Consider the following 26,930-nt stretch of genomic DNA (forward strand, 5'->3'; position numbering starts at 1 on the left):
AGAACACCTTACCGAGTTTGTCCTCCTCACATCTTCATCACCATACACATATTTTTAGTGCTTATTTTCCACTAATCTGAGGTCTGAGGTCATGATCATTTCAAGATCATTGTGGAATGTTCTTGTAGACATCCATTTTTCAAAGTGAATGTCTGTGTTCATGTTTGAATAATCATCTGCTTTTATTAGCAACATGTTTCAATCTCTGGAGGTAGATGATGCTGTGCTGGTGAGTGTGTTTGTGCATTTTACCCTGCATCCCCGTGGGTCCAAACTCTTGACGAGTGAGAAAGATGGCGTGATCGTGGTAATCTTTATCATTTGTGTCCTTCCTCTGCTGTTCGAAAGCCCATCTACACACATTCTCCAGACTCTGAGAAGGGTTGCCCAGCTCAATGAGACTCGCGGACTGAAAGCATACATGAGAAGGATGTTACGCTCAAAGCTTAATTTTGATTTTGCTATTGGCATCTGGTGGTGGTGTGAATCAGTTTCAAACATCTAAATTAAGTTATGGGTTTCAATACAAACTATTAAAGGAACAGTTAATCAAACATGTACATTATATCACAATTTCTGACAGAATCGGTTGTAAAATTTTTGTGTGTTGCTCGCATAAACCTATGACTCCAGAAGGCCTGGAATTCAGCACATGGGTCATATGGATGATTTTTATGATGCTTTGCCATCATTGAAAAAAAAAAAAAAAGGCAACTAGTATTGCAAAGCTTTCCATTTGTATTCCATCTTGTCATTAGGGTTTGGAAGGACATGAGGGTGAGAAACATTTGAAGGTAACTATATGAATACTGATGGATGTTACCACCAGACCAATATAAGTATGTATAAAAGTTAAAAAAATTTCAAAAGTTTGATGTCGGTAATATTTTTAAATGTTTCTGAAAAAAGTATCACCAAGGCTGCATTTCTTTGATCAAAACGATACAAACTATTTTCTACTTTTGTAAAATGTAATTTATTCCTGTGTTGCAAAGCTGAATTTTCAGCATCATTACTCCAGTGTTCATTGTCACATGGTCCTTCAGAAATCCCTCTAATATGCTGATTTGTTGCTCATGAAATATTTCTTATTATTTTCAATGTTTAAAACAATAATGTTTTCACAATTCTTAGGTGAATAGAAAGTTCAAAAGAAAAGTATTTATTTGTAATATTCTAAAGGTCATTACTGTCACTTTTGATCAATTGAATGCATCCTTGCTGAAAAAAAAAGTATAATTATAATTAATTACATTTTTGTTATTATATAATTATAATTAATTAAAAAAAAAAAAAAGTACTGACCCCAAACTTTGAAATAGTAGCAAATAACCACAAGACTTAACATTAATTGTGTTAACTTGAGTAGTGTGATAGAATTGTATAATAGCATTGCCCATTTTAATTCATATTAAATAACTTTAAATCACCATTTAATCCTAGTTAACCTAGTAAATTTCATATAAATTGCACCTCACACTTGCCCATTAGACATCCATCAATTATTGAACAAGTGTTATTTGTTATTACACTGAGGGATGAATCTAAACTATTTTTTTGTGGTCAAATCACAGATGCTGAACCCAAGCTGTTCCTTTAATCAGAGGACAGACTCCTAACAATTACATCAACACAAACTTCAAAAGCACGACACAATTGTTCATCAATCATTTAGTATCATTAACGTCCTTTGATGATGAAAATACTGAACAATCCAATCGATATAATTTGTGGTGAAACTGAACACGTTGACATGAAATGTTTATACAATAACAAAAGAAAAAAGTTGAAACCACGGCAGCCTTGACGCTGTTATTATTGCTTCATTTAACACTTGTGTGAACACAGACGTAAACATTGCTCTGGTTTTTCGCCGCATTCTGTGCAGGAAGATAAATGTGTGCAGAGAAACATCCAGACAGGAATGCGCGGCTGTGTTTTGATGACGTGGCCACGAGAGCCATTGGAAGTAGGAGATCCTTTCCAGATGTGTGTCCTGAAACTGCCTTATTCCCTCCCTGTGCCTTGCTCTCGTGCTTTTTACGTTGTAACAAGGTCATGAACTCTGAGAACTACGCTGCAATGTCTTCGTCAACCAGTAGAGGGAAGCTTCACCATTCCAATGCCTTGCTGTGCACCATGGGAAAGAAAGAGGGTGGTGGGAAATAACTCAACTCAGCATTACTCTCAGCACAAGTGCATCCAGTGCTTTATTCTCGCATTACACTTCATTTATTTGTGACTGATGATTTTTAAGCGGTAGGTTTGTGCGCAGGCAGCAAGCTAATGTAAACTAGTTACTAAACACATGATTTATCTTCACTTATCTTCATTCCATCACTGAGATGTTTGTTGATAATGTCACAAAGGGTGCTTCTCGGGATTCTGTACACAGGAGACTTTATCTTGTTCTTGTTAACGGAATACATGACAGACGTGCAAGCATGCTCATTAAAAGAACGTCTGGGCATCTTTATCGTCTCTGTGATCTGCCGAACACACACACTCTTAGACACAAGCGCGCTCTGTGGATTGATGCTGGGTGTGTCGTGTCAGGGTCTCTTTATCTTTTTCGGCGATAGGTGAGGGGAAGAGAGGAACAGATGTGCGGAAGAGACTGTGATGTTGAAACCTTGTTGGAGGTGCGCGGGGTCACTCGGTTGATCGTGCGTGCCGCTGCCGGCAGCAACGGTTGCCACAGTAATTGGGAATGATGGACAACCTGCTGGCAAGACGGGCGAGGCTGCATGCTGATTGGGGCTGAGGCGGCAGGGGAGAGGAGTGGGTGTGGAAGAACCAGGCGTTTGTGTATGAGCGAGAATAAGAGGGAGGGAGAGGTGGAAAGGAAAAGATACAGATGGAGAAAGATGTATATCTGTAGCAGAGCTATTGAAATAAGTGGGTGATCCTGGGAGATTTGAGAATGCGAGTGAGTGTGAATAAGAAAAGGCAGTGGAAAGGTTTACACACTGAAAGGTGAGTGAAGTTAGTGAAGTCAGGTTAACAAATCTGCAATGAAATTGCTAAAATGGAACAACTGCATTAATGTGCCTCTATTAAAAGGCACCTATTATGCAAAATCCACTTTTACATGGTGTTTAAACATAAATGTGTGTTGGAAGTGTGTGTACACAACCACCCCATAATGATAAAAATCCACCCAGTGCTTTTTCTTTTAAATCCCCATAAATTATAAGCACTGTCTCAGAACAAACCGCTCTCAGATTCGGGGGAATGTGACATACTTTTGCACAAGCCCCGTCCACGACCGTTTACTGACATTGCTGCTTTTAGCGTAGTAGACCCGAATTTACACAACTCAAGGAAGCTTGATTTCAATCTTTGAATTAAATTGAAAAAAGTAGCACAAATAAATACAATAGAATAAAGATACCAATAAAGAGAAATAAAGAGAAAAGTTTTTGCTTAGGTCTAACACTAGTATTCAGAAATACTACAGAGACTGCATAAAGTAATCAAATGTAAAATAACACTGGGTAGTATTTTAGTCCTGACTAAATTAAATACATAGGCTATTAATCCTGATTCCTTAAAATGAAAGCTATGTTTTGTTTACCAAACCAAATTAATGACAGACACATATGGCTGCTGTCACTTTAAGAGCTAGTGCACGCCACGGATCCTGTTTTCATTATACGGTCACGTGCGATTTATGCTTTTTTAAGACATAACCGACTGTGTTTAGTGGATACTGAGCTGTTTGTGAGGCGGCTTTACTCTATGTATGTGTGCAGAGAAAAAAAACATCTCTCAGACAGCGCGCAAGTACCGAAGAGTTTAAAATCGCGTGAATGTTTGAACTGGTAAGACTTAAAAAGACGTGCAAATGGTAAACTTTAGTTACTCCTGATGCAATGCTGGCCCGATTATGCAAGTGACAATTCCGTCTATCACGACTCCCGAAAGGTGAGAGTGTATTATCGCCGCCTGCGCTTAACGATTGCCTTGTGCAACCCATTTTGAGAGAAGAGAGATAGAAGACGCAGCACCGCTGAATCACTCACGCTGTTTGTGAAATTGCGTCTCGCAGACAGTTTTAAAATGACTGATTTGATTTTATAATCTGTGTGGATTAATTTACTAATACAACCTACATGCTAAAGTGAATCAATGTTTGCGGGAATTTCCCGCATTATAAATGGCAGACCTGCGGGAATCGATAAAATTATGCGCAATACCCGCGCCGAAATTCGAGCCCTGCCATTTTCACGTTGTTGTTTTTTCCTCCATTTCACCTTGCGTTGCAGTCTGGTTGACTTTGAATAAATATTCTAGTATAAGGAAATTTAAGACCTTCGTTTAAAAAAATAAGACTTGGACAAAAGAATTTAAGGCCTTAATTTAGGAACATGACATTTAAGACCTTTTTAAGACTTTTAAGACCCCGCGGCTACCCTGTATAACGGTAATTAGCGAGCTTGTGGGGCTCCGCCCTCTGGGCCGGCAGCAGCTGCTTATTTGCATTTAAGGGATACACACTAAAACGATGCGTTTTTCTGAGCCCCAAAAAGTGACAATTTAAACATGCTGTAAAAACTGATCTATTGGGTATTTTGAGCTAAAGCTTCACATACACACTCTGGGGACATCAGAGACTTATTTTACATCTTGTGAAAAGGGGCATAATATGTGCCCTTTAAAAAGGAAGTAAAAAGATAATCTTGTACACATGCAAAGAAAGAAAAAGAAAAAAGTGAATGATAGTTTTATCATCCTAGGAAATCCCCACCCTAACCGTACATTGAGTTATGATAGTCATGAATTGAGTTCTCTGAGTGTGTGTATTTGCTTTAATTAAATAATATGTTCGGACAACTAGTTTTATAGGCTATTATTCAATTATGTTTAAAGCACTTATTTAGAAATTGCTGTCATGATAATCCTGTAAGAATGTGATCATTTGGAAAAATATGCATATTCACTCAGATACATTCTCGAAATGTACTCGTACAGTATGAACACATCTAAAAAAAGGACTATGCCGGCCTAATAGAAATTAATGCTTGCTCTATTATTTAGTGTTTAAAAAATGAGAGAAAATAAATGGGATCTTGCATTAAAAAAGCTGGATGGATACCAACATGTGAATACCTTTTTTTCATTCAGTAAAAAGACAAATAAACTACACCGGAAAATATGAATAAAAAAAAGTCATGTGACTTAATAACATGCATTGCAGCGAAGAAAAAGAAAACATTTTTGCACAAATCCCCATGATAGTTTTGTTCTCTTGAACACATGGCATGGAAATGCTGGTGTATTTGTAAAATCGGATGGAAACCAGGGTTATAATCGTTAACTAAATCGATTAAAAACAAAAATATATAAACTAAAACAAAAACTGAAAATAAAAGTAAGACCTAATTCAAAATGTTAATAGAAACTTTAATAGTATATAAATAATACTAAAATAACAGCGATGGAAACATTTTTGTAGCGACCCGAGTTTAAATCCTGCATGCAAATTTTCCATAAACTAGGTATCAGGAATGCATTCAATAGCATTTAATTCGTGTCTATGTCATATATGCCAGAATCTGCTACTTGGGCTTGGTGTCAGAACATTTTTTTTCTTTAAAATCATTGTATATTTACTTTGTATCTAAATTGGGTTTCGACAGCAAGCCCACAGGTCAACCGACCCACTGGGAATGTCCCTGTGCTCCCTGAGGCCACCACATCCCTGAATGGAGTTAAACAACATTTTAAGTCACAGTGAGAGGCAGACGAAGCGTGACCACCAACAGACTGAAGGAAAAAGACAGAATGGAAAGGAAACCAGAGGATGTAAGAGCATAGAGACAGAGATGAAAAGAGAACTGACAAAGAGATAAACAGAGAGAGAGAGAGAGAGAGAGAGAGAGAGAGAGAGAGAGAGAGAGAGAGAGAGAGAGAGAGAGAGAGAGAGAGAGAGAGACCTGTGTGCTAACCGCCTGATGAGTTCATGTGGGACAGTTTGCATTTTAAGAACTTAATCCTGGAAAGACAAGGCCAGAGGGACAATCACCACAAATCAGCGTAGGAAACGCCATCTGCCTGACCCGCTGCAGACCTCTGTCTCTCCATCTCACCTGAAACTGCACATAATCAGCATGTAACCCCACACACTATCTGTCACTGAGGAAAAATCACCATTTATCAAAATGGCTGGGGGTGGTATAGTGTCTCAGTAAGAAGAGCAAAATTTGAGGGCACCATAGCGTTGTGAGCTATTCCTCCCGCTGGGTGAACTGACATTTGTGGTAATGGTAAGCTCCGTCGCAGAGATAGAGAGGTGATGGATTGTCATGTTTAAGTGGCTTAAAAATATCTTCCTTATGGGTTACACATCCAGATAGCACTCCTGGAGAAAAGATCCTTTCTTCCTGAACCTGATACTGATTGAATAAATGGCGTAGGTGTGCGAGCAGGACGGTGGCGTGATTGCTGATGAGTGACACCTGCGCGACACACCGAAGCATAAAAGGAGGAGCGATGACAGTGAAGATCGAGAGAGGACCAGGCTTGGATTTATGTTGTGTTTCTGTTTTATTGTATGTGGCAGCAGTCGTCCGTGAGGGACTGCTGCCTTTACTTTCGTTTTGTTATTTGTATATTTACTTATTATATAAGTTTGTGAACGTTCGCCGGTTCCCGTCTCCTTCTTCCCATAACAACAAACATTGCTACAGTGTTAACTTCACAATTGATTAAGATGCATTTTTCCAGACATCATATTATTCAGATTTTCCCAGAGGAAAATTGCTCTTTCAAATCTCAGCTGTGTTTGTCTCAGCATTGTTTCATATAAAGGTGAAGTATGAAACTAGTGGCACCAAACAGAATTAATGTCACAAAAACAATAATAACAAACATTCTTATCATCTGCCATTGTCAAAAAAAAAAAAATGCTTCGCAGCTAACTAACATTATTAGTTGTCAATGTTGCTGTGTCGGGTAGGTCAAACAAAGAATGTTGAAAGGTTTTAACCAATGGGAATCTAACCTATGAAAGGCTTAATTAAATGTTAAACTGGCATGAGAAAAAGTATTTTAACAATGGCAACAATAAAATACACACTTGACCTAAAGTAGAGCTTTTGTACCTCCTAAAAATCCTTAGGAGAAATAAACCTAGAAACAAAAAAGACAGTTAAGCAACATCACATTAGCAAAAGTAAATATCTTTCAGCAAGATTGCAAGTGTGATATTGATTTTATTCAACAGTTCAATGAACTTAAAGTTAATATTGAGTAACTTACATTTTAGACAACTGTTTTAGATTACTGTTCAAAAGGTACAAAACAACAGCAAAATTAACCGTTTTGTCTCTGAGAAATGCACAATAGTGGCTTTCCTGAAAGAATTTGTGTTTTTGAACAACTTTGATGAATAAATGATTCAATGAATCGTCTCAGTTGCGTATGCAACCCTCGTTCCCTGAAGGAGGGAAAGAAGATATAATCCACATCGACTGAATGGGATCATGCTAGGGAGCCTGTCATCTTCGAGTACTATTGAACGGGCCAATGCAATTGGCGTGCGTGATTCGCATCACGCTCTCCGCCCCCGCGGCGTGGGTATAAATACGGAAGTGGATGCACGCACTAGTTGCTTTTCGCTGAGGAGCCGAGACTAACTCGCCTGGACTAACAGCTGGTCTCATAGGAGAGGTAGGAACCTTGGGCACATATCCAGGCCGGGGTCTCAGGTGTCATGAGAATTAGCCGGCCCGAACTCCAGGCACAATTCGTTGATCGAAAATGCGGGCAAGTCCCTACCCTCTAGATAGAGAACAAACAAGCAGGAGAACTGTTTCTTTAAAAACAGAATTTTTAACTCACTGCCTGTAGGGCTCAAGGGAGGTCTCTGCAGTGCAGTAGCACCAGAGATAAGTCCCAAGAGGGTAAAGAGGGGATACAAGGTGTTTTTTCAGTCTCCTTGCTCCCTTCAGGAACCTGACGATCAAGTCGCACTTCCCACGGATTTGTTTCCACTGCATCATCATGTGCGTCAATACAGAGGCCACAACATTTTGAGGTGGAGGAGACAGCCCTCACTCCAACCGTTAGCAGGAAGGAAGCAATGAAGTGTTCGAACACCTTCAGGATCTCCTCACGGAGAGAAGACTCAATTCAACGAATAGGTTCCACTTCTAAGGGGGAGCGAGCCTCTTTTTGAGAGGGTGCTCTCACAGAAGTGATGGTCTCTACATAAAAATGGTCTCTAAAATAAAAATTCTTGCGGTAATAACCAGAACCTCCGCATCCCGTTCTTTTTAGAACCAGACCTGGAACTATCCAAGATCTAGACGTGGGTGCCATCATGCCCAATCCCTGAGAATGTACTCAGAGGAAGGAGTCAGAAAGGCTGTCAAGAGGAGAGGTCGGTTGGGCCAATAAAGACCTGCTCCATCTCTTCCTGATTTTAGCACCGTAGTGCAAGAAGGCTCACTGGGGAACGCATTTCTGCGGGGGCCCCAGGGAAGAAACAACTGGCGGAGGAACAGTCCGGAGGGGCAACAGATGTAACTGTGCGGCCCCAAAGTGGTCCCAAACAGCTGGCCAGCTGGGGACGGAGTCTCCACTCTCTCTGGGCCAGAGGCTGTCGTGATGCTTGTCAGCGGCACGATTGAGCAGGCCAGCAGTAATAAGTAGAATGAAGCGACCTTAGAAGCTTCTGACTCCAAGGAGGAGGTGGCGGGCAAGTTGCAACATGCGAGGAGAGCATAGCTCAACGGTCGCAACGTTGTCTTTTCAGACCGGTGCATGCTCGCTGAGCAGCAGTGTCTCAAAGCGAGGAAATTGTAAGCAACTCGAGGCAATAGATGCCAATGCAATCGGAGGGCACCCAGACCTCTATTACTGCATGCCCTTTATACGTGGCCCCTCAGCCGGTATTAGTGGACACTCGTTCTAGAAGCCATTGGCCCGGGGAAACGAAAGGTCTGTTTACAGGCTGAGGGTTTGGCGACAGGCCAGGGTGTTTATCACACGGAGTGTGTCGCTCTGCCATGGCCACCTCAGGACTCAGCCGTGAAGCCAGTGCTGAAGCGGTCTTCATATGGAGGAAGCCGTGTGGCTGCGTCTGCCATATGCCCCAGGAGCCTTTAAAAAAGTTTTTGTGGGACCCTTTCTCACTTCTTGAATAGCACTGAGCTGACACACCTCTATCTGAGAGATGTGCTGGACCGAGACCATCTCCATACTAGAAAAGAGATCCTCAACCCTTAGGCGAGTTTACTCTTTCCCAGTTGACCTGAAGACCCAACTGGCTATGGAGCACTCGAAGGGTAGGACCATGTACTGATACTTTGTACCTTCGAACGCAAGAACACAGGAGGCCTGTGGAGTGGAAGGATAGAGATCTGAAGTACATGTCTTTCAGGTCGAACGCTGCAGAACAATCTTGGGGACGGGGAATTTTTGAAAATGCATCTCTGTGTTTATAAAGTGAATGGAGGCTTTTGAAAAAGGGCCCGTTTCAGTTGACACAGATCCAAGATGGTCGTAACCCACCACACATTTAGGGTACAATGAAGTACGGGCTCATGGAAGCCAGACTTCATATCGGCTGGAGGGAACGGCTAGCTTGCGTCCTTCACCAGTAGGACTGCGACGTACACACACAGAACAGGAGCACTGCTCAACACCTAGGTGTGATGAATCTCACAAATTTTTAGGAGCATCTCTGCTCAACACCTAGGTATGATGAATACCACTGAGCCTGGGCAGAAGCTGAGCGAAATGAATCGCAAGCCAAGTCTGAAGGTACCGTTTGGGGCCAGGCTGGACTGGTTGGAAGCATTTTAGGCTTCCATAAAACTGGGCCAGGGAACCACAGACGTACCCGAGGTGGGGCAGCGAGATGGAGGACAGGGACCCGGCTCGAGAGGCCCGAAGGCGGGGTCTGCGTGTGCAGTGCAACACTTACCTGTCTCCACGAGACGGCCAGGGATGCGTGAGAAGGCGGATGACCGGGTCCTCGAACCGCACCCAGCTGCCATGCTGGCGAACAAGAGGGGGATGAGGGGTGCAAGGCTTTACAGGGTCACACACCGCCAGACTTGCCCTCTTGGGACCCAGGAACAGAGGAATTTGCTCTTTCTTTGAAGTGTGGGTACCGCTTGCTCCACCTTTTTTGGGAGCCAGCGGTGGAACAGACACACACACAAACAAAGACTCCACCCGGCCCTCATCCGGGGGGGAGGGAGTGGATCGGTGACCAACTCCAAAAGCACCCTCCTCCATCCCTGATCGGCCTGCTCAGGAATGCTTTCGCTGTCACTTGCCACCTGGCTTGGCAGCGCCTAGAGCGGGCTGGGCGTGCCTACTGCAGCCGGCTCTATGCCGATTCCTGGTTAGAGGCTGCTGCAGAGGCCCAGCACGAGAGGTGGCAGCGGAACACCCTCGGTGACGAGCAGGCAGAGGAATTGCCACCGGCGGCAGGGTGGAGACAGCAGCGGACCGCCGGAGCAGGATGTGCCGGATGGCCTCTGTCTGCGCTTGGGCAGCAGAAAACTGCTGGGCGCAGTTCTCCGCCGCATTGCCGACCAGCCCAACCCGGGAAATTGGGGAGACTAGGAACCAAACCTTGTCTGCATCTGCCATAACAACCAAGCTGAGCCAACGTGGCGCTCCTGGACCACTAACGTGGACATCGCCAGACCAACCACGCACGCCACAACGCTCGTGTCCCAGAGGGCGAGGTCGGATGCGGTGCGGAGCTCAACTATGAGCGCATGGTCTGGGCTACCCTTGTGCATGTCCACGAGTGCCCTGGCCTGATAGACCTGTAGCAGCGCCATGGCATGCAAGAGGGGCGGCTTGCCCACAGGCCTTTTAAGCTCTGCCCGTCAGAATGGGCAAGAACTCACAGGCTTTAGGGGGGAGACGAGGGGCCCCATCCAAAAAGCAACGGCCGCCGGACACAGGTGGACCTGTGTCACGCCAGACCACTCTATTGGAGGGACAGCCTCGCAACCCTTCACTGCTCCTCCGTCAAGGGTAGTGAGGGGGGAAAAGCTTATTCGGGCAGTTTCTGGCAGAGAAAGGTGCCGTTTACAACCTGGTAAGCTCTCCATGCACATCGGGAAGGAAAGGCACTGGGGCGGCGAGCTGAGAACCAACGCGGCCTGTCCCGAGATACCAATCATCCAACCGAGACTGTTCAGGACACGGTGGAGGATTCCACTCGAGCCCGACAGGCTCGGCGGCCCGATTCAGCATAGCTGATGTTTATGGATCTGGCTTGGGCAACGTTACACTCCCAGAGGGAGATAACGCAGCCGAGTCATCATTTCCAGAGGTCAGCTCACCCTCCGATGCTGCAAACGGCATCCTGTCCTCTGGAGAGGCCCCAAATGAAACAAATGGTCGGTCCATTACAGAGGGACCAGCGCGCTCAACGGGGGGCTCCACTGGCTGCGATGTGATAGAGGAGTGAGGGGCCCACAGGGATTGGTTACCGGGCGGGGAAGCCTCACTATGATCCTCTGATCACCCATCCCACATGGCGCCGTAGCGGGCCGTGGTAATGGGGACTCCACCTTCACGCATGAAGGCAAGTCTCGATCTCAACACCACGATAGTCATATCCTCACAATGAGAACACAAACTATCCACAAAAGCTGCTTCAATGTGCTGCATATATACCCATACATTATATACACACATATATATGCACAGCACACACATACACAGCAGAGAGTTCGCTCAGAGTCACTCCGCAGAAGTAGCAGTGCTTCGCCTTCTGAGAATATAGTTCCCAGTATGTATACGGTTAAGATTGTTGTGTCTTATGTGACCTTGTTACTACGCTGTGACTATACAAATCACAACATGTAAATAGGAAAATGTTGGCGTTATTTTGACACAGTTATCATTTTCACATCCTATGCCACGTTGTTTAAATAGCAAATGAATTTGCGCCCATTTGTGCACCCTGAAAACGAGGTGTGTTCTGGCACATTGTTGGCGCGTTGCTATTTTGAGGCAACAGAAATGACTGCGCCATTGACCAACTGAAACCTGGTCTAAAGTCAATGGCGCAATATTTTTTTTGTTATTTAATGAGCGCGTTAGTAATGTGCGCCTATAGGCACTCTGCTTATTACACACACAGGGACACACAGCAGCACACAAACATGCCAAATATTTAAAATAAAAGAATTACAATGTAAAAGATTATTATTATGTACATAAAGATATGGTGGAATCCAGCTTGTCTCATAGATGGTCTGCTTGCACACTTTTACCTCGCGCACGAGCAGTTCCGCTTGCGCTCTGGAGACGCGTTCGGTCTTTCCACTATCAAATTCCGTCATGTAAATAGTGAATCTGCCATGGCGCGAGCACAACTGGCATTTAAAGGGAATGGGAGATTAGTCTCTGATTGGTTTAACGCATGTAAATCCCAAAACACACCCATTACTCATTATGAGAATAGGGACAACCCTTTTAGACCATGCGCCTGGTGCGCCGACCATTTTTCCCATCGTTAAACTAGCAAAAGTGGATTCGGACACACCTTAAGTGAAATGAAAGCTTTAGCATAAGTTCTGCCGGGAAGACTCAATTACTACGTCACCTATTGCCTTCACTTCTATCCAATCATATTCTTATGCTCACTGTATAAAAGCTCGGTACTTACACATGTTTGAGTTCGCAGATACTGAAGCGACGATTACCCCCATCCTCCCCACCACCACCAGGATGGTCCTGTCCATACCTCCCGGGGGGGTCGGCTGCGCCCCTGCCTTCGTCTTCAGGCAGGAATTGCAGATCCGATACCCTCAGATTATGCACTACGGACGGGGCCTACGCCAAATGACTGGTATATTATCAGCTTGCTGAGCTGTCAATAAATGTACGATTTGTTGAAATAATTCTCCCGAGTCTTTCTGGTAGAACTTGCGCCGTGCGCTTTAGACCATGCGCTTAGATCGTTAACCCTCTGGGGTCTAAGGTGTTTTTGGGGTCCTTGAGATGTTCTGACATGCCCTGACATTTTTGCTTTTTTCAGTTGCTTATAAACATATTAATGGCAAAAAAAAAAATTACACACTATTTAGCACAAACAGGGCTACCATGAAATGTGAGCAACAAGAATGTACATGTCTGCATTTTTGAGAGAATAATGTTTATGCGTGGTTATTGAAAAAACTAAAAACTAAAGTTTCTGAAATAAGGCCATAAAACACATTCTAAATATGTGCCAATAAGACTTTTGTCTAAAAGATGTCATCGCCTAGTGTTTTTTCTTCAAAATGAAGTGAAAATCACCCTGCCTTATCATTCACATAACACAATACATTGATTTGAATTTTGCAAAGCACTTTCTGTTTGGAAAGGCCATATGCGGAGTGGGCGTCAACGGTCATGCATATATAGTGGTTCACACCTGAGGAGACAATGGGGCCCGCATACTTAATTAGCCATTCATTCAGGTGAGTCACTGAGCCACAAGAATGCAAGAGCAACAGTTGGAAGCATCTCAATTCTTTTTTATTTTTCCTCATATTGTGCTTGCAATTTGGCCTATAATATCCAAGGAAAACATGTCTAGTAATTGTGCAGTTAATTCTCATACTGTATTTTCAGTTTTGGAATATTTATGCTCTCCCCAAATTTGTCAATAATAAAACACAATAAAAGTTATTTAAAGAAAAGGCTTATATTTACCTTTTAATAGTTTGTTTACATCTACCTTGTAAATATATTTTTTTATTAAAAAGGTTACAATTACAACAACAATTCAAGTGTAATCTTTCTTTGTAAAAACTAAAGTATACATTTTATCATACATATTTCAAAGTTAAGGATTTGATTGATTATTTGATAACTTTATTTTTGACAAAACATATTATATTTAACATAAGCAAATATTGGCAAACAAAAGCTTATTTGAGGTGGCAGATATTTTACATTAAAAATGTATAATCTATCCAAAACTAATCAACGAAATGTTGTCTTTCATATGTCTGTAACATAGGTCTTTCATTTTTATTATAAGAAATATAAATGTTAATTTGCAGTTTAAATCCAGGAAATTTGTTAATGAAAAAATTATTAAAAGTAAGATACAATTGATACAAAACGAAATTCGTTTTAAAGAAAGGATTTGTACTTTCTGTTTTGAGGTCTCTGTGAAAGTTTGAAAGTCTTTTAGTGATTTTTTTAGAGCGCTCGCGTCCATAATGGAGAACTGTCACGTAATATTGTTTTTTCCTCATAAATGCGAACACGAAAAATAAAAGACAAAAGACTTTTAAGTAAAACTTACTCCGAAATTGTGTTCTCGGCGGAATTCGCTCTTCAAAATGCTGCCGTTCGCCGTCTGAGTTACAATCTTCCTCTGAGGAAAAGGTGCATTCTTCCTCGCCGTCCAGAATCATCTGAAGGGAGTCTTTATTACCGGAGAAGCGTGTCATACTCAAAACGCGATGAACTATCAGTAAGTCTGATGAAGAAACTTTTTATGGCATTGATCGGGGGGCGGGTGCGCTGCATACTAGATCATCTAACGATTTACATGTGAATCGCGCGGGGGGCGGGGCGGCCGCAGCTGATTATAGAGATAATGAGGCAGAAGGAAAAACGGTACCTCTCCTTGCTTTCAAACGGATTACATGAGTTGAAAACATTTGTTTTTTATATAAATTACTTCATTTAAAAGAGGAGATTTCAAGCTTCATAAAGACATATCTCACGTGCCTGTGTGAGAAGTATTCGCTGAGTTATGATTCATTTTCGGACGCGTTTCAGAATGGACTACACGGACAGAGAGAAGGCAGAACTCGCTTCGTGTTTATTTTTCTTTATTTGGCGAAAAGCACAACACTTTGTTTTTATTGTGAGTGTACACAAAAATAATACACACTTAACAGGATAGATTGATGTATAACACAAGCATATAAGATAAAAATTAATATTTTTATTTTATTATTTTTTTGCACTCATACGGAAAAAAACTAGCCTATCGCGCCGGCGCGATAGCCGACCTCAGGGGGTTAAAATAGGGCCCAATGACTCATGGCAGTCACTTGTTTTGTTCCTGATGAATCAGTGATTTGAACGAATCATTTGAATTAATGATTCAATGTCACTCATAAAGACAGTCACCCATCACCACCAACTGGCATAAGGATGTAAAATATGGAAACAGTCACTGAAAAATCTCCTCCACTAATGCATATGTAATGCACACTATTGCTATTCATTTAATTTAATTTCTGTCTATGTGAGATATTGAAGAGAAATGGGATTTTCTAATTGAGGAACTGTGTCAGATGAAAGCTGAGCCTAGAACTGTGGTCACTATCAGGTCAACCACATCTGAGACAGTCTCTCTGATCTGAGATCAGCCTCTCCCTGATCTCCAGTTACAGGAAGAGCAGCATTTTATGGAGCTGTGTTTATGAATGAGGCAGGGTCATCATTGATTGTTTATCTGGCATTCTTGATTCTTCTTCCCAGAATCCTTTGCTCAGTCCCATAGGGGAGGTGCTGGTGTGTGCGTGTTTATGTGTTGGGGGGGGGGGGAGGTATTAGGAAGGCAATTGCATAACATCAGCACTCTGTGTGCTTTGGTGTTGAACTGTGAAGGCGTGTGACTTTGAAAAGACTCCCATGGGAAAGCTATGCTTTTAGTTCCCGTTTGCTCAGTCCGGTGGAATAACAGGCCCTAGGCCATGGTGAGCACCCAGCAGAAGGGGGTGGGAAAAGATGTGCATGTAAGCTAAGCTAGCAGTGTGTTTATGTGTTTGTGTTGGTGTGAGTGTGAGACAGAGGGTGGAAGAGAGAGAGATAGATACATGGAGTGTGTGTCTATACATGTTTACTGCTGATGCAATATGTCAACCTGTCATGATATAGAACTGCAAAGGTGCTAAATGGCTACAGACAGTGAAATTGATCATTTTGGAATTTTTGTAAAAAGAAAAAAATATGTTTTAGGTTATATTAGTGCTCTATCAAGGTGAAAACTAGAGTCTGAACATGAAATCAGTCTCAGATGAAACACCAACTATTAAAGAGAAGTGTGTCATTTCTCCACTTCTACTGGCTACACCAAACTGAATTGAAAATAAAGTTTCCCAATCACTTCAATTGATTAAAAAAAAAAGATCATGCCATTGGTTGATCCACAGCTTAATGTGCGGGGCTCCTCAAGCAATGTTGAAACTTTCACAAAACCACAGTTTACACTTTTTGGGAAGTCAGTCTACAAATTGTTTGCTAATATTTGTCTCTGAAGCATTAGCCTAACTAAAGGAAAGATTACACTAAATATGACTACAAAGATTTGTGATGTCAATTGAACAAGTTTTTTTTTTTATGTAGATAAAAGATGTACTGATTATGATAAAGATGTATAAAATTATGATAATGTATAATAAAACCAGAAGTGTGCAATAAAATAGCAAATAGGGCAATAATAATAATAATTTCATGCTGACTTTAATTTTTCATCCGATATTTGATGCATGATGTCATTAGTCATGATTCACACACAATGGTTCTTACTTTTTTTGCATCCACCAAAACAATCCGAACTAGCACCACATTTATTCGTGCCCCGAGAGATTGGTCATGATAGATCTCGTTAACCTGTGAAGAGAGAAAAGCAGTGTTAGGTCCAACATTAAGAGCTTCATATTGAGACTGATATTGATATTGTGAGCATAAAAAGTCTCACTATACAAAACACCTATTAAAGAAAATTATGTTCAACTTCATACTGAATACCTTTTAGATTCATGTTTAGATTCATACCTTTTAGACATGTTTATGTTAGGAAAAAAGTGTGATGGAAAATGGCTAGCATCACTTAAAGCATTTTAAAACTAAACTGAGTAAAAATATTAACCCTAACGCCAAACTTTTTTCTATTTGTATACTAAAGTTCAAATGTTTGGGGTCAGTCATATATATATATATTTTTACTTTAATAGTTATGTTCAGCAAGGATGCATTAAATTTAAACATTAATAGTGTTACAAAAGATTTCTATTTTAAATAAGTGCTGCTTTTGAACTTTCTATTAATCAAATAATTCTGAATCATCATAACAGGAATAATTTATATTTTACAATATTTCACAATATTACTGATTTTACAGTTTTTTTTTTTATCAAATGAGTGCAGCCTTGGTGACCATTAGAGACTTCTTTCAAAAACATTGCAGGCTTCCAGAGCAGCAAAAACACAAACTTTTGAATGCTAGTGTACATAAAATACATTTAGTCCCTATGAAGCTAATATACGTTTCAGCTTAAAACATAACTCTAGACTAGTCTGATTTGCTGGTTTTAGAGGGGTTTCGAGAAGAACATCTAGAACATATCACGCCAGCTAAGACAAGAAAACCATCTGAGGCCAGATAATTTTCAGCATGGTTTTTCAGGTTTTACCAAATTTTGGGGGTCATTTGTTCACCACAGACACATGTAGAAACACACAGACAAACTGCAGAGCTGGAACCAGTGATGGTCAAGAGACCCTTTTTCATTTCCCATGATTCTGCAGTTTGACTTCTCACCCCGCGCTACGGCCATCTTTACTTGTTCAGTTTGCTGAAGGATAGGCCTAATGCACTGTGGGAAACGCTGTTCCCAGACAGAGAGGGAGACAGAGGCAGACAAATTGGTACAGAAGTTCAGACATTGTGTCCTCTGCCGCTCTGGAAGCCTGCTAATGAGACACTGAGATGTATACACAGCCAACAATAATGAGATTTCTGATGGACAGACTGCGGGAGGGGGAGCGGGAATAAGAGATGAAGACAGACAAGAAGAAAGGGGCTTAAAAGAGGGCAGCAAGGAAGAAGGAAAATGTGGAAAAGGATTATACAACATGCTTTCCAAACCCGATGTGTCGCTGCACCGACTCACCTGCTCTTTTACATTGCCAAGCAACCGGCAAACTTCAGAATGGGGTGGAGCCCTGTCTCTCTAACTCTCTCTCTCTCTGTATTCCTGGCATTCCCTCTTCATTTGCTGTCATTCTTTTTGACTGTCAGAATATGTTTTGGTTGTGCTGTCTGTCAGTGTTTAATTATGTTTCTGCAGACTTTGTCTTTACGATTCACAACTTTTCAGAATTCATCATCTCTTCCCCTTCAGTTTCAAATAGTATGTGTGTCTACAGCGGCCAAAAGCTTATCTTTCAAACTAGTGGATAGGCCTTTACCGTAGAGTTTGCCAAGATTTCTTCAGAAATTCTAAAGAGCGCAGCTCTTAGGCTTGGTTGCCTTAGTAACCATGTTAATACAGATGCCAGGTGACCATGACTCCAGTGTTCCGAACTTTAATGATCGTTAAACCGAGGCACGACTTTCATACGGCACACACTGTGCAACACCTCAGGACTCTGCATTAGGAGAAGCAGTGCATGATGGGATATGGCTACTGCCTTGTTTCCAGACTTCACTTCAAAGAAAAATAAATACATGGCTGGCAGTGAAAGTTTATTTCTCTCATATTATTACAGTATATGCTAGGGCTGAAAGGTATGATACAGTATATACTACAGTATGTATTGTACTATTATGTGAGAGTAGCAGTGTATAAATTGGCATTCTGCTGTCATTTGCATTTGTGCATTTTGGCAATCCAAAAAAAGTAACTTACGATGCAATCAAATGGTTTTAAAGGGCCCCAATTGTGGATTTTTGAAAATGATCTTTCATGTAGAGTGTAACATAGCTCTAAGTGAATGAAAACATCCTGCAAAGTTTTAAATCTGAAAGTGCACCATATATAAAGTTATTGTCTTTCAAAAGTAAGAGTTGACTCTTAAGTCAATGAAATGAATTGTTTTTCAAACGAGTAATAAGCTGTTTCGTTGTGAGGTCAAGACGAAACATTAGCATATTGCCCGCCCACTTATTGTGCGGCAATGCGCGCAGACACCAGGGAAAACTTGAACCTCAAACCGGCAGCTGATTCCTGTAGGTACTGGATAGCATCATGTCGAGAAGACGCTGTGCTCTACAATGTGAAGGTAAAGCCAGTGTTTTTTTCACTGCTCAAGTAGAGCATGTGAAGAATCAGTGGTTAAAATTCATCTTTACCATGATATCATAGCAGTATAATCCTAAACTTTTGCTGTGTTCCCTTTATTTCACTGACGACTGCTTCTCAAATCTCAGAGTTCAATGCAGGACTCTTGAAAATACTTAGTTTTGAGTTTTATATTGTGTAGGTCTCCTGCTAACTGGCTAACTCACGTCATCACTGTCTTACTTAAATACTTCTGCTAATCAGTTTGTGGGCCACTATTACCTATAACTGTATCTATTAATGCAGATTGTCTGTCATTCTCACTACTTTGAGGAAAGATTAAGCATGGAGCAAGATTTGTTTTACCAGTGTTTATGTTACATCAGTCATTCACATCAGTCATTCACGCTAGAGCTCGGCTAATGTATACATTGCATACATGCACTGTTATTGATACAGTTTCCACGTGTTTACCGCAATATATTACAAAAATACTAAGTAAATAAATTAGTACAGGTAAAATAATTGGTTTGTTGATGGACATGCACTTGTTAATGCTGACGGTGAGGAATTACAGTTGCAACATCTCATAATGTACCTCAAACTGAGTAGTGTATCACTGAGAAACGTCCTGCTCGAATCGTCCTTGCGATGGAGGTTTGGGTTGAATAACTAGTTCATCCAGTGTTTCATCATCGGACTCGCGCTCGCATTGGTATGGTAAAATCGACGTCATTGTTTGTTACTGTCTTTAGTTTACTGTGTAGGAAGCCTCAGGACAGCTGACGTTGTTATGGCAATGGGCGTTTTTGTTTTCAACGCGCGCGCTGTACGCGGTAAACCAATCACAACAGACTGAGCTGTCTGGCAAATCAGAGCAGAGTAGCTCGCGGAAAGGCAGGATTTAGAGAGATTGATTGATCTGACGAGTCGTTTGAGAATCATTGAAAATGTGCAAATGTATATTATGAGGAAATTAAACAGTATTTTGACCTTTGATGCATGTAAACCTGTTGTAGGAGACTCCAAAACAACATTAGGAAACTTTAAAATAGCATAATAGGGACACTTTAAGCCAGTTATTTATATCTTTTGCTGTAGTGTGTCAGTAGGAAATATCAGTTTACATTTCCAAACATTCACTTTTACACAAGTGCCTAAAACTTTTCACCGTACTGTAGCTTTGCAGGTAGGAAGTGGACTTCAAGCGGTTTCTTCAAATGGACTGATAACATATTTAAAATTATGAGAATAAAGGACATTATTCTCGCAAAAGCTGTATTATCAAAATCTTAGATGTTTAAAAATTTGGTAACACATTAAAATAAGGTTCATTAGTTAACATTACTTAACTACATTAGTTAGCATGAACTACATACGTTACATGTACTTACCATAGTAATAACAGTAAATTACGCATAATTACATGCAACTAACCCTCAACCAAACCCTAATCCTACCCTAACCCTATAGTAGTTAATTAATATTACTCAGTACTTAAATATATAATTACACTGTAACAATGACACCTTAAAATAAAGTGTAACTGAACTACAGCATTTATTAATCTTTGTTAATGTTAATTTCAAAATTGACTAATACTTTATTAAAATCTTGTTAACATTAGTTAATGCACTGTGAACTAACATGAACAAACAATGAACAGCTGTATTTTTTTATTAACTAACGTTAACAAAGATGAAAAAAAACAGTATAACAAACGTATTGCTCATGGTTAGTTAATGTATGTTAACTAATGAACCTTATTGTAAAGTGTTACCAAAAATTTTAACATGCTACTAAAATGCTGTTGTGCCCAGCCCTACTACGCAAATGCTCACATTGTTGGAAAGCTTAATATTAATTAGAGTCACAAATCTTTATCAACACCAATAGTGTTCTTCCTCAACCTCCTACAGAATAAAAACCCTATAGATTACCCCATCCCACCCATCTCTCTATGTTAATGAGCGTGAGAGTGTAGGTCTCATTAGTACAGCCCTGGTTGCTGGCCTTGTTCAGGAGCACTGGGTTTCATCAGCATACAGGTAACTAATGGAGACCTAGAGGTCGGCAAGTCAGAAAATCATTAATATCCCATTAATAATGCAGCAGGGGCTAGCATTGTGGCTTCACCGCTTTAGGGAAGGAGAGGATAGTGAAGAAAATAGCAGAGGGTGCAGATAGGAAGATAGAATTAGAGTGGCCGAGTGAGTAGTCAGTGCATAATGTGTGTGTGTGTGTGTGTGTGTGTGTGGGGGGGGGGGGGGGTATAATGACCAACATTCCCTCATCAAATAGTTTAGCCAGTGTAAAAGAGCCATGGTAAGGAGCCATTTAATAGAGGCCAACTTATCAGAATCTTAAACACAAAACACTAGTCTTGTGGTGAAAAATTCATCCGTGCAAGTTAATACCCAGAAAAAAATTGTTTGCCGTCGTAATCTTTAATCAAAGTCTGAAAAGTTACTTCCGGTCTGGAATGGCGTTCCTTCTCTGATGATGTAGGTTTGACAGCTTGGGTTGGGAAACGCTTAACCACTCCCTTCAAACCGTTAGTCTGTTATGAGCAGAGATGGAGAGGAGGAGCGCTAGAGTAAAACACTGCCCTCTGTTCAATATTCCTTTTCACTGGGAATACGTCACAACACTGGAGAAAAGTCGTTTGCAACTTCCGGTTCACGCAGACTTTAATCAAAATAACTTCTTCTCCCTCTTGCAACAACACCTCTTCTCTGATGACGTGTTTACTGGTGTGAAGGCGGGACAACCTGTCACTCACATGAGATCATAGCAACAACAAACCACAACAATCCAATGATCCAATCAATTCTCAATGGATCGTCCTACATTTTTTTTCTTGATCGAGAAGCCGTTTTACTCAGAAATATGTCACAATGGGGAAGAAAATATTTTTTCAACTTCCATTTCATGCCAACTATAAGAAGTAAATATAATAAAAAAATTAATGAATATAATTAAAATAATGTAGAGTAATAAATAATAATAATAATAATAATAATAATAATAATATATCCACTTTTTGGCTAATTGTCAAGCTGTACTCATATTTTAAATGCCCCAAAATGATCTACATAAAAAAAATTGGTGTAGGATTTACTTTTTTCACTCAGAAATTGCAGGAGTGGTAAATTGAATCGGTCTACTGTATATTCTATCGTAATTGTACAATATTACGTATAATCTACATGCGTCTTATGGTTTTATTGAAAATATAGATGCTGCATCTAAAAAAAAAATGACTAAAGAAAAGACTTCTTGCAAGTGCAAACAAATTTTGACAAATCACTCTCAGACAAATCTTTCAATCCCCATACAACACTGATTTCACCTTGCATCCCACATATATATTATGCTGAATCATCATCGTCCTGTTTTAGTCCAGGAGAGGAAAGTGAATGAGCACAGAAATCCCATTAGGCTCTTGGCTGGCGGTCCTCCCAATCTCCCTTTCATTCTTCTGTGATGTACAGGAATGCTCAGAGATATGAGGGTACGCATTGGTGGACAGTATTTGCTCAGACTCATTACTGAATCTCTGCCATTTTCACTTGACATTTTGGACCATTATTACCTGTCTGACATTTGAGGGCCAGAACAACATGTCCATGAAGTGCTGATTACATAATGGTCCGTCTGCCCACGTCTTGTTTACTCCTGAGGAGCGACTAATATAGAGGGAAGCAATTAATATTGTCGACTTTCAATTCACACAATTAATGCTACACCCAAAGGTCTCAGCTCCATTACACAGACTGGCTTCGCAGTGGGCACCGTCGAGGGGCTGTGATGGCGTGTTCCTGGATCTGATGTGGTACTTTCAGTTCTGTGCTAAAGGCAATCTTAGATCAGCATGTTCTGAGATTTCCCAAGATTGAAAACTAGAAAGAAGTATCAACAACAACAAACTCTCCCATAAAGAGCTTCTGCATCAAATACTGGTCCATTATCTTGACGGCAACACTAAATCTGAAAGGCCCAGACTTAAAGGGGTGGAATAAAGGTGAAGAATTGCTGATTGGTGGATTGGAAGTGTGGGCGTAAGTCAAAAGGCCTCCAGATCTTTTGATCCCTGTCTGACGCATCGATTCCTCATCATTTCCCATGGACCTATGAAGTGAAGCCAATCAGTCTTAGTGCATTTTAAAGAATTGTTTCACTCAGTTCTATAAATTGAGGGCAGACCATTTCTTCGGAACAAACAAAAATCCCATTCACAAATACATCAACTCCCACACAGAGATTAACGTATCGAATTAATTCAGGAAAACGCAAAACATTCACAAACACTTTAGGCCAGAATCAGAAATGAAGCAGGACAAAATTCAACATAATAAACAAATAGAAAGCTATATATTTAAAAGGTGTCAACTATACAAGTATCTATCCATCCATCCATCCGTCGGCTCCTTTTACATTCATGAGCTGGAATTTGAATTGATAGGGCCTAATTTCTTAAATATAGTGAATCATAACTATTATAACCTACATTTAATATGCATTTCTATAGGTGGCTTGTCAAACATTGATTATTATTCATTCATACTGAAACCTACAAATCTTCCAAACTACACTTGCAGCAGTTGCAGCAGACATGAATGTCTTTGAATTTCATTCTATTTAATATTAATTTAACATTTTAAATGAAAATAATTTTTTTTTTTGTTATTTCAGTTCAAATCCAAATCAAATTCAGGAATTTAAAAAGCTTCGAAATTCTAAAGGCATTCTAAATTCAGTTGTGAATGGCGCTCAAGCAAGCCTGCCGCCTACATACAGTCCCGTAGACAGATCCCTTTTCAAGCAGACAGACAGACGGCTCCCACTCTCTCCTCCTGCTGGATCATTCAGAAAGACCAGCCACTGACCAGGGGATCATGAATGAAAGACTGCAGAGGATTTTTCTCTCTGAGCAAACACAGCAAGTGACATTTACGCACACACGCTCAACACACACACACAAACCTAACACAACATAACAACAAACTCCGGTGCTACGCGTAAAACATCATCACACACAGCCCTTATGTGCAACAAACAGTAAAAGAGAAGCAGCAAAGTGGGGAAGTCAGGGAAAATAGCTGGAGGAAAAAAGGGAAAAAACCTGCTTTATGTCTCTCTCTTTTCTCTCCTTGACTCTCGGAGAGCGAGGGAGACATGCCTTCCAAAAGTGAGCAAAGTAAACTTTCAAGAAGAAAGCAGCAAGAACTCAACGCGTGGGAGAGAAAGACTCAATGTTATTTATATATTTCTGTTTATCTGTTTTCCTGTCATTTATTCAGAATGCAGCGTTTGAAACACCCCCTAGGATGAGAACTAGAGGAGAGGAAAGGAGATGGCAGCGGCACAGCTGCAGAAATTGTTCGGGGACTCATGATAACTGGAGAAAATATGCAATATAGAGAAAAATGGTGAGGTTATAATACATTTTTCTGTAGCCTTTTTCATCCCATCACATTTTATCTTAGATGGAGTGATCCATGATGTAGAAAAATGACTGCAGAACTCATCTAATATGTGTCTGATTTCACCTCACATCATTGACTATTACTGATGATATAATATCTGGCCATCTTGAGGTTTTTTTTGGGGGGACTTTTGGCTAGCTGATCTCTCTCTCTCTCTCTCTCTCTCTCTCTCTCTCTCTCTCTCTCTCTCTCTCTCTCTGCGTAGGTTTAATTTGTGGAGATTAAAGGACACATAGCAAGGAGCAGATGAGATCTGTTTTGTCCTGAAGCATATTTGCTCCCCTGGCTTACCACCACCCCAGAACACATGACATAAAACCACTGATTTACTGCATCCAGCATTACCTGAGCTTGGCATCCTTCTCATCACAAAAAACAAAAAACACACCCTGACAATTACAGAGACAAATCGCACAAAATGAAATCAGCATAAAGTCAGCCAGACATATACTCTAGAGACAAACGTCAGTGAGAGCTGACAGTACATGAAATATTTGTGAATGTATGATTTTAACTACTGCATGTATTCCTTTACTTCAATATCAGAAAACTGCTCCAAAGTGGAGTTTATAAACATTTAAAGCTAAAGCTGCTAAACAATTTAATTGCAATTAATCTCAAAATTTAACAGCTTCTGATCCTTTTTAAGGAATGAAAACTAAAAATATATGCCAAATAAAAAAAATTCTGTGGATTATATGCCCATATAATTATACTGTACTCGAAAGCGATATACTTATACAACATTGATCTTTGCTCATCACAATTACATAAAAAAAAAAACTGATGCGAGTTTTCAAACTGCATCCAAATGCACAAGTGTAAATCTGAAAAGCCCCATATTTTTTTGTGATTTAAATTGGAGTTTAATTGAGAATACCTTTTAAATTACAATTTAATTCCCAAATCAGCATGAAAGTGCAATTAAAATCAACTGAAATTCATAACAATAATTTTTAACTAGAAAACCAAAGTTGGTCAAAACCAACTTTGAATGTTGGCTTGACACTGTTTGAAAATTTTGGAAACAAGACAGACAGACATGGATGGATGGATGGATGGAGAGTAGGCTGATAGATAGATAGATAGATAGATAGATAGATAGATAGATAGATAGATAGATAGATAGATAGATAGATAGATAGATAGATAGATAGATAGATAGATAGATAGATAGATGTTTTGGAGCACTAGTTATAGATAACAGTAAGGCTAACATACACATACTAAAAGCCAAAAAAACTTCATTTTTGATTTCATGGTGACTAAGGATAACCAAAGAACAAAGGAAAAAGAGAAATAACTTTTGTAGATTTAATAAGGGTTTATCAATATTTAATTAATAATTGACGCAGTGAAGACTGTGAAGTGTTTGATAACTTTATTCAGATTCTGTATATATTTTCTACCTGTTAGTTAGGTGCGATTAATCGTGATTAATTACAGAAAAATGTGTGATTAATTAATTATTATTTTTTAATCGATTGACAGCACTAAGACAGACTTTGAAAGCTCAACTTTGAAAGCAAGTTTTGAAAACACTGCAGGATTGAATATAAATGCTATAAACAGTAGTACCTCAGGTGTCAACACTGTGTCTCTAATGCTTCACCACCAGTCGGCTTCATCTCAGCTGTTTATTGTAATGCTGTCTTACGCCTGTAGAATTGATGCATTGTTGACAGAATAGTTTCTATCGTTCTTTGATTTTTCTCAAGGGTAACCCAAACACAACAGGCAGCGTGGGTGGCTCGAGCACACTTACGATGTTCATAAGAGTGAGGAGGTACTTCTCCACATGCTGCTGTCCATGAAACTGCACCACAGAGTCGTCCACCCCCAGCAAAACCTCAATGTTGTAGACTCGTTCGGGGGACTGTCTGCGGGCTCGTCGGCTCTGGTTAATACTGCGTTCCACGCCCTGATACAGAGTCTCAAGTTCCAACAGTCCGCCCAGATCAGCACCTATAAAAAAATTAAAAAAAAATCAGAAATTGAACAGTTTTTTAAGTGTAAACTGATACATCTTTACAGCAATGCACAGACTTTCTTTTCCTTTTAAGTGACATTGTTGAAGACAAGAAAGGAAAAGCTGTTTTGTGCCTTAAGAAAGCTATCAAACCACTAGCCACTATATGTGAGGTCATTTCCTCGCCAGGCGGAGAGATGGAACATGGAGGAGAGAACACATTGAGGAAGATCTATCACCTTGTCTCCATCACCCAATCAGCTGGGGGCATCTTCTATGCTCCAATTATGTAACGTTTCCTAGGCAACCTGCTCATGGGTAAACCAACGCTCGGTGCAGACTAATATTAGCTCACCAGTCACTTTCTTATTGGATGATAATCCGAGAGTAAGAACAATATTCATCATCTTAATGCTGAGAGTCAGTAACATATTATTACAGGGCAACAGGGGCAAGAAGACAAGCACA

General features: G+C 40.5%; 1 protein-coding gene across 4 annotated transcripts in view; it reads right to left on the reverse strand.

Annotated features, from left to right (window-relative positions):
* LOC307170931 (A disintegrin and metalloproteinase with thrombospondin motifs 2) overlaps positions 1-26,930 on the reverse strand; it is a 187,224-nt gene that overhangs the window by 18,275 nt on the left and 142,019 nt on the right. For all 4 annotated transcript variants that reach the window (XM_079892246.1, XM_079892247.1, XM_079892248.1 and 1 more), the window contains exons 4-6: positions 26,259-26,458; positions 16,528-16,611; positions 253-409 (exon numbers count right to left, since the gene is read on the reverse strand). In XM_079892246.1, the coding sequence (XP_079748372.1) occupies positions 253-409; positions 16,528-16,611; positions 26,259-26,458 (441 nt within the window). The remainder of the gene's footprint in view (positions 1-252; positions 410-16,527; positions 16,612-26,258; positions 26,459-26,930) is intronic.

Source organism: Squalius cephalus (assembly GCF_949319135.1).
Source record: "Squalius cephalus genome assembly, chromosome: 14".
Taxonomy (NCBI): Eukaryota; Metazoa; Chordata; class Actinopteri; order Cypriniformes; family Leuciscidae; genus Squalius; species Squalius cephalus.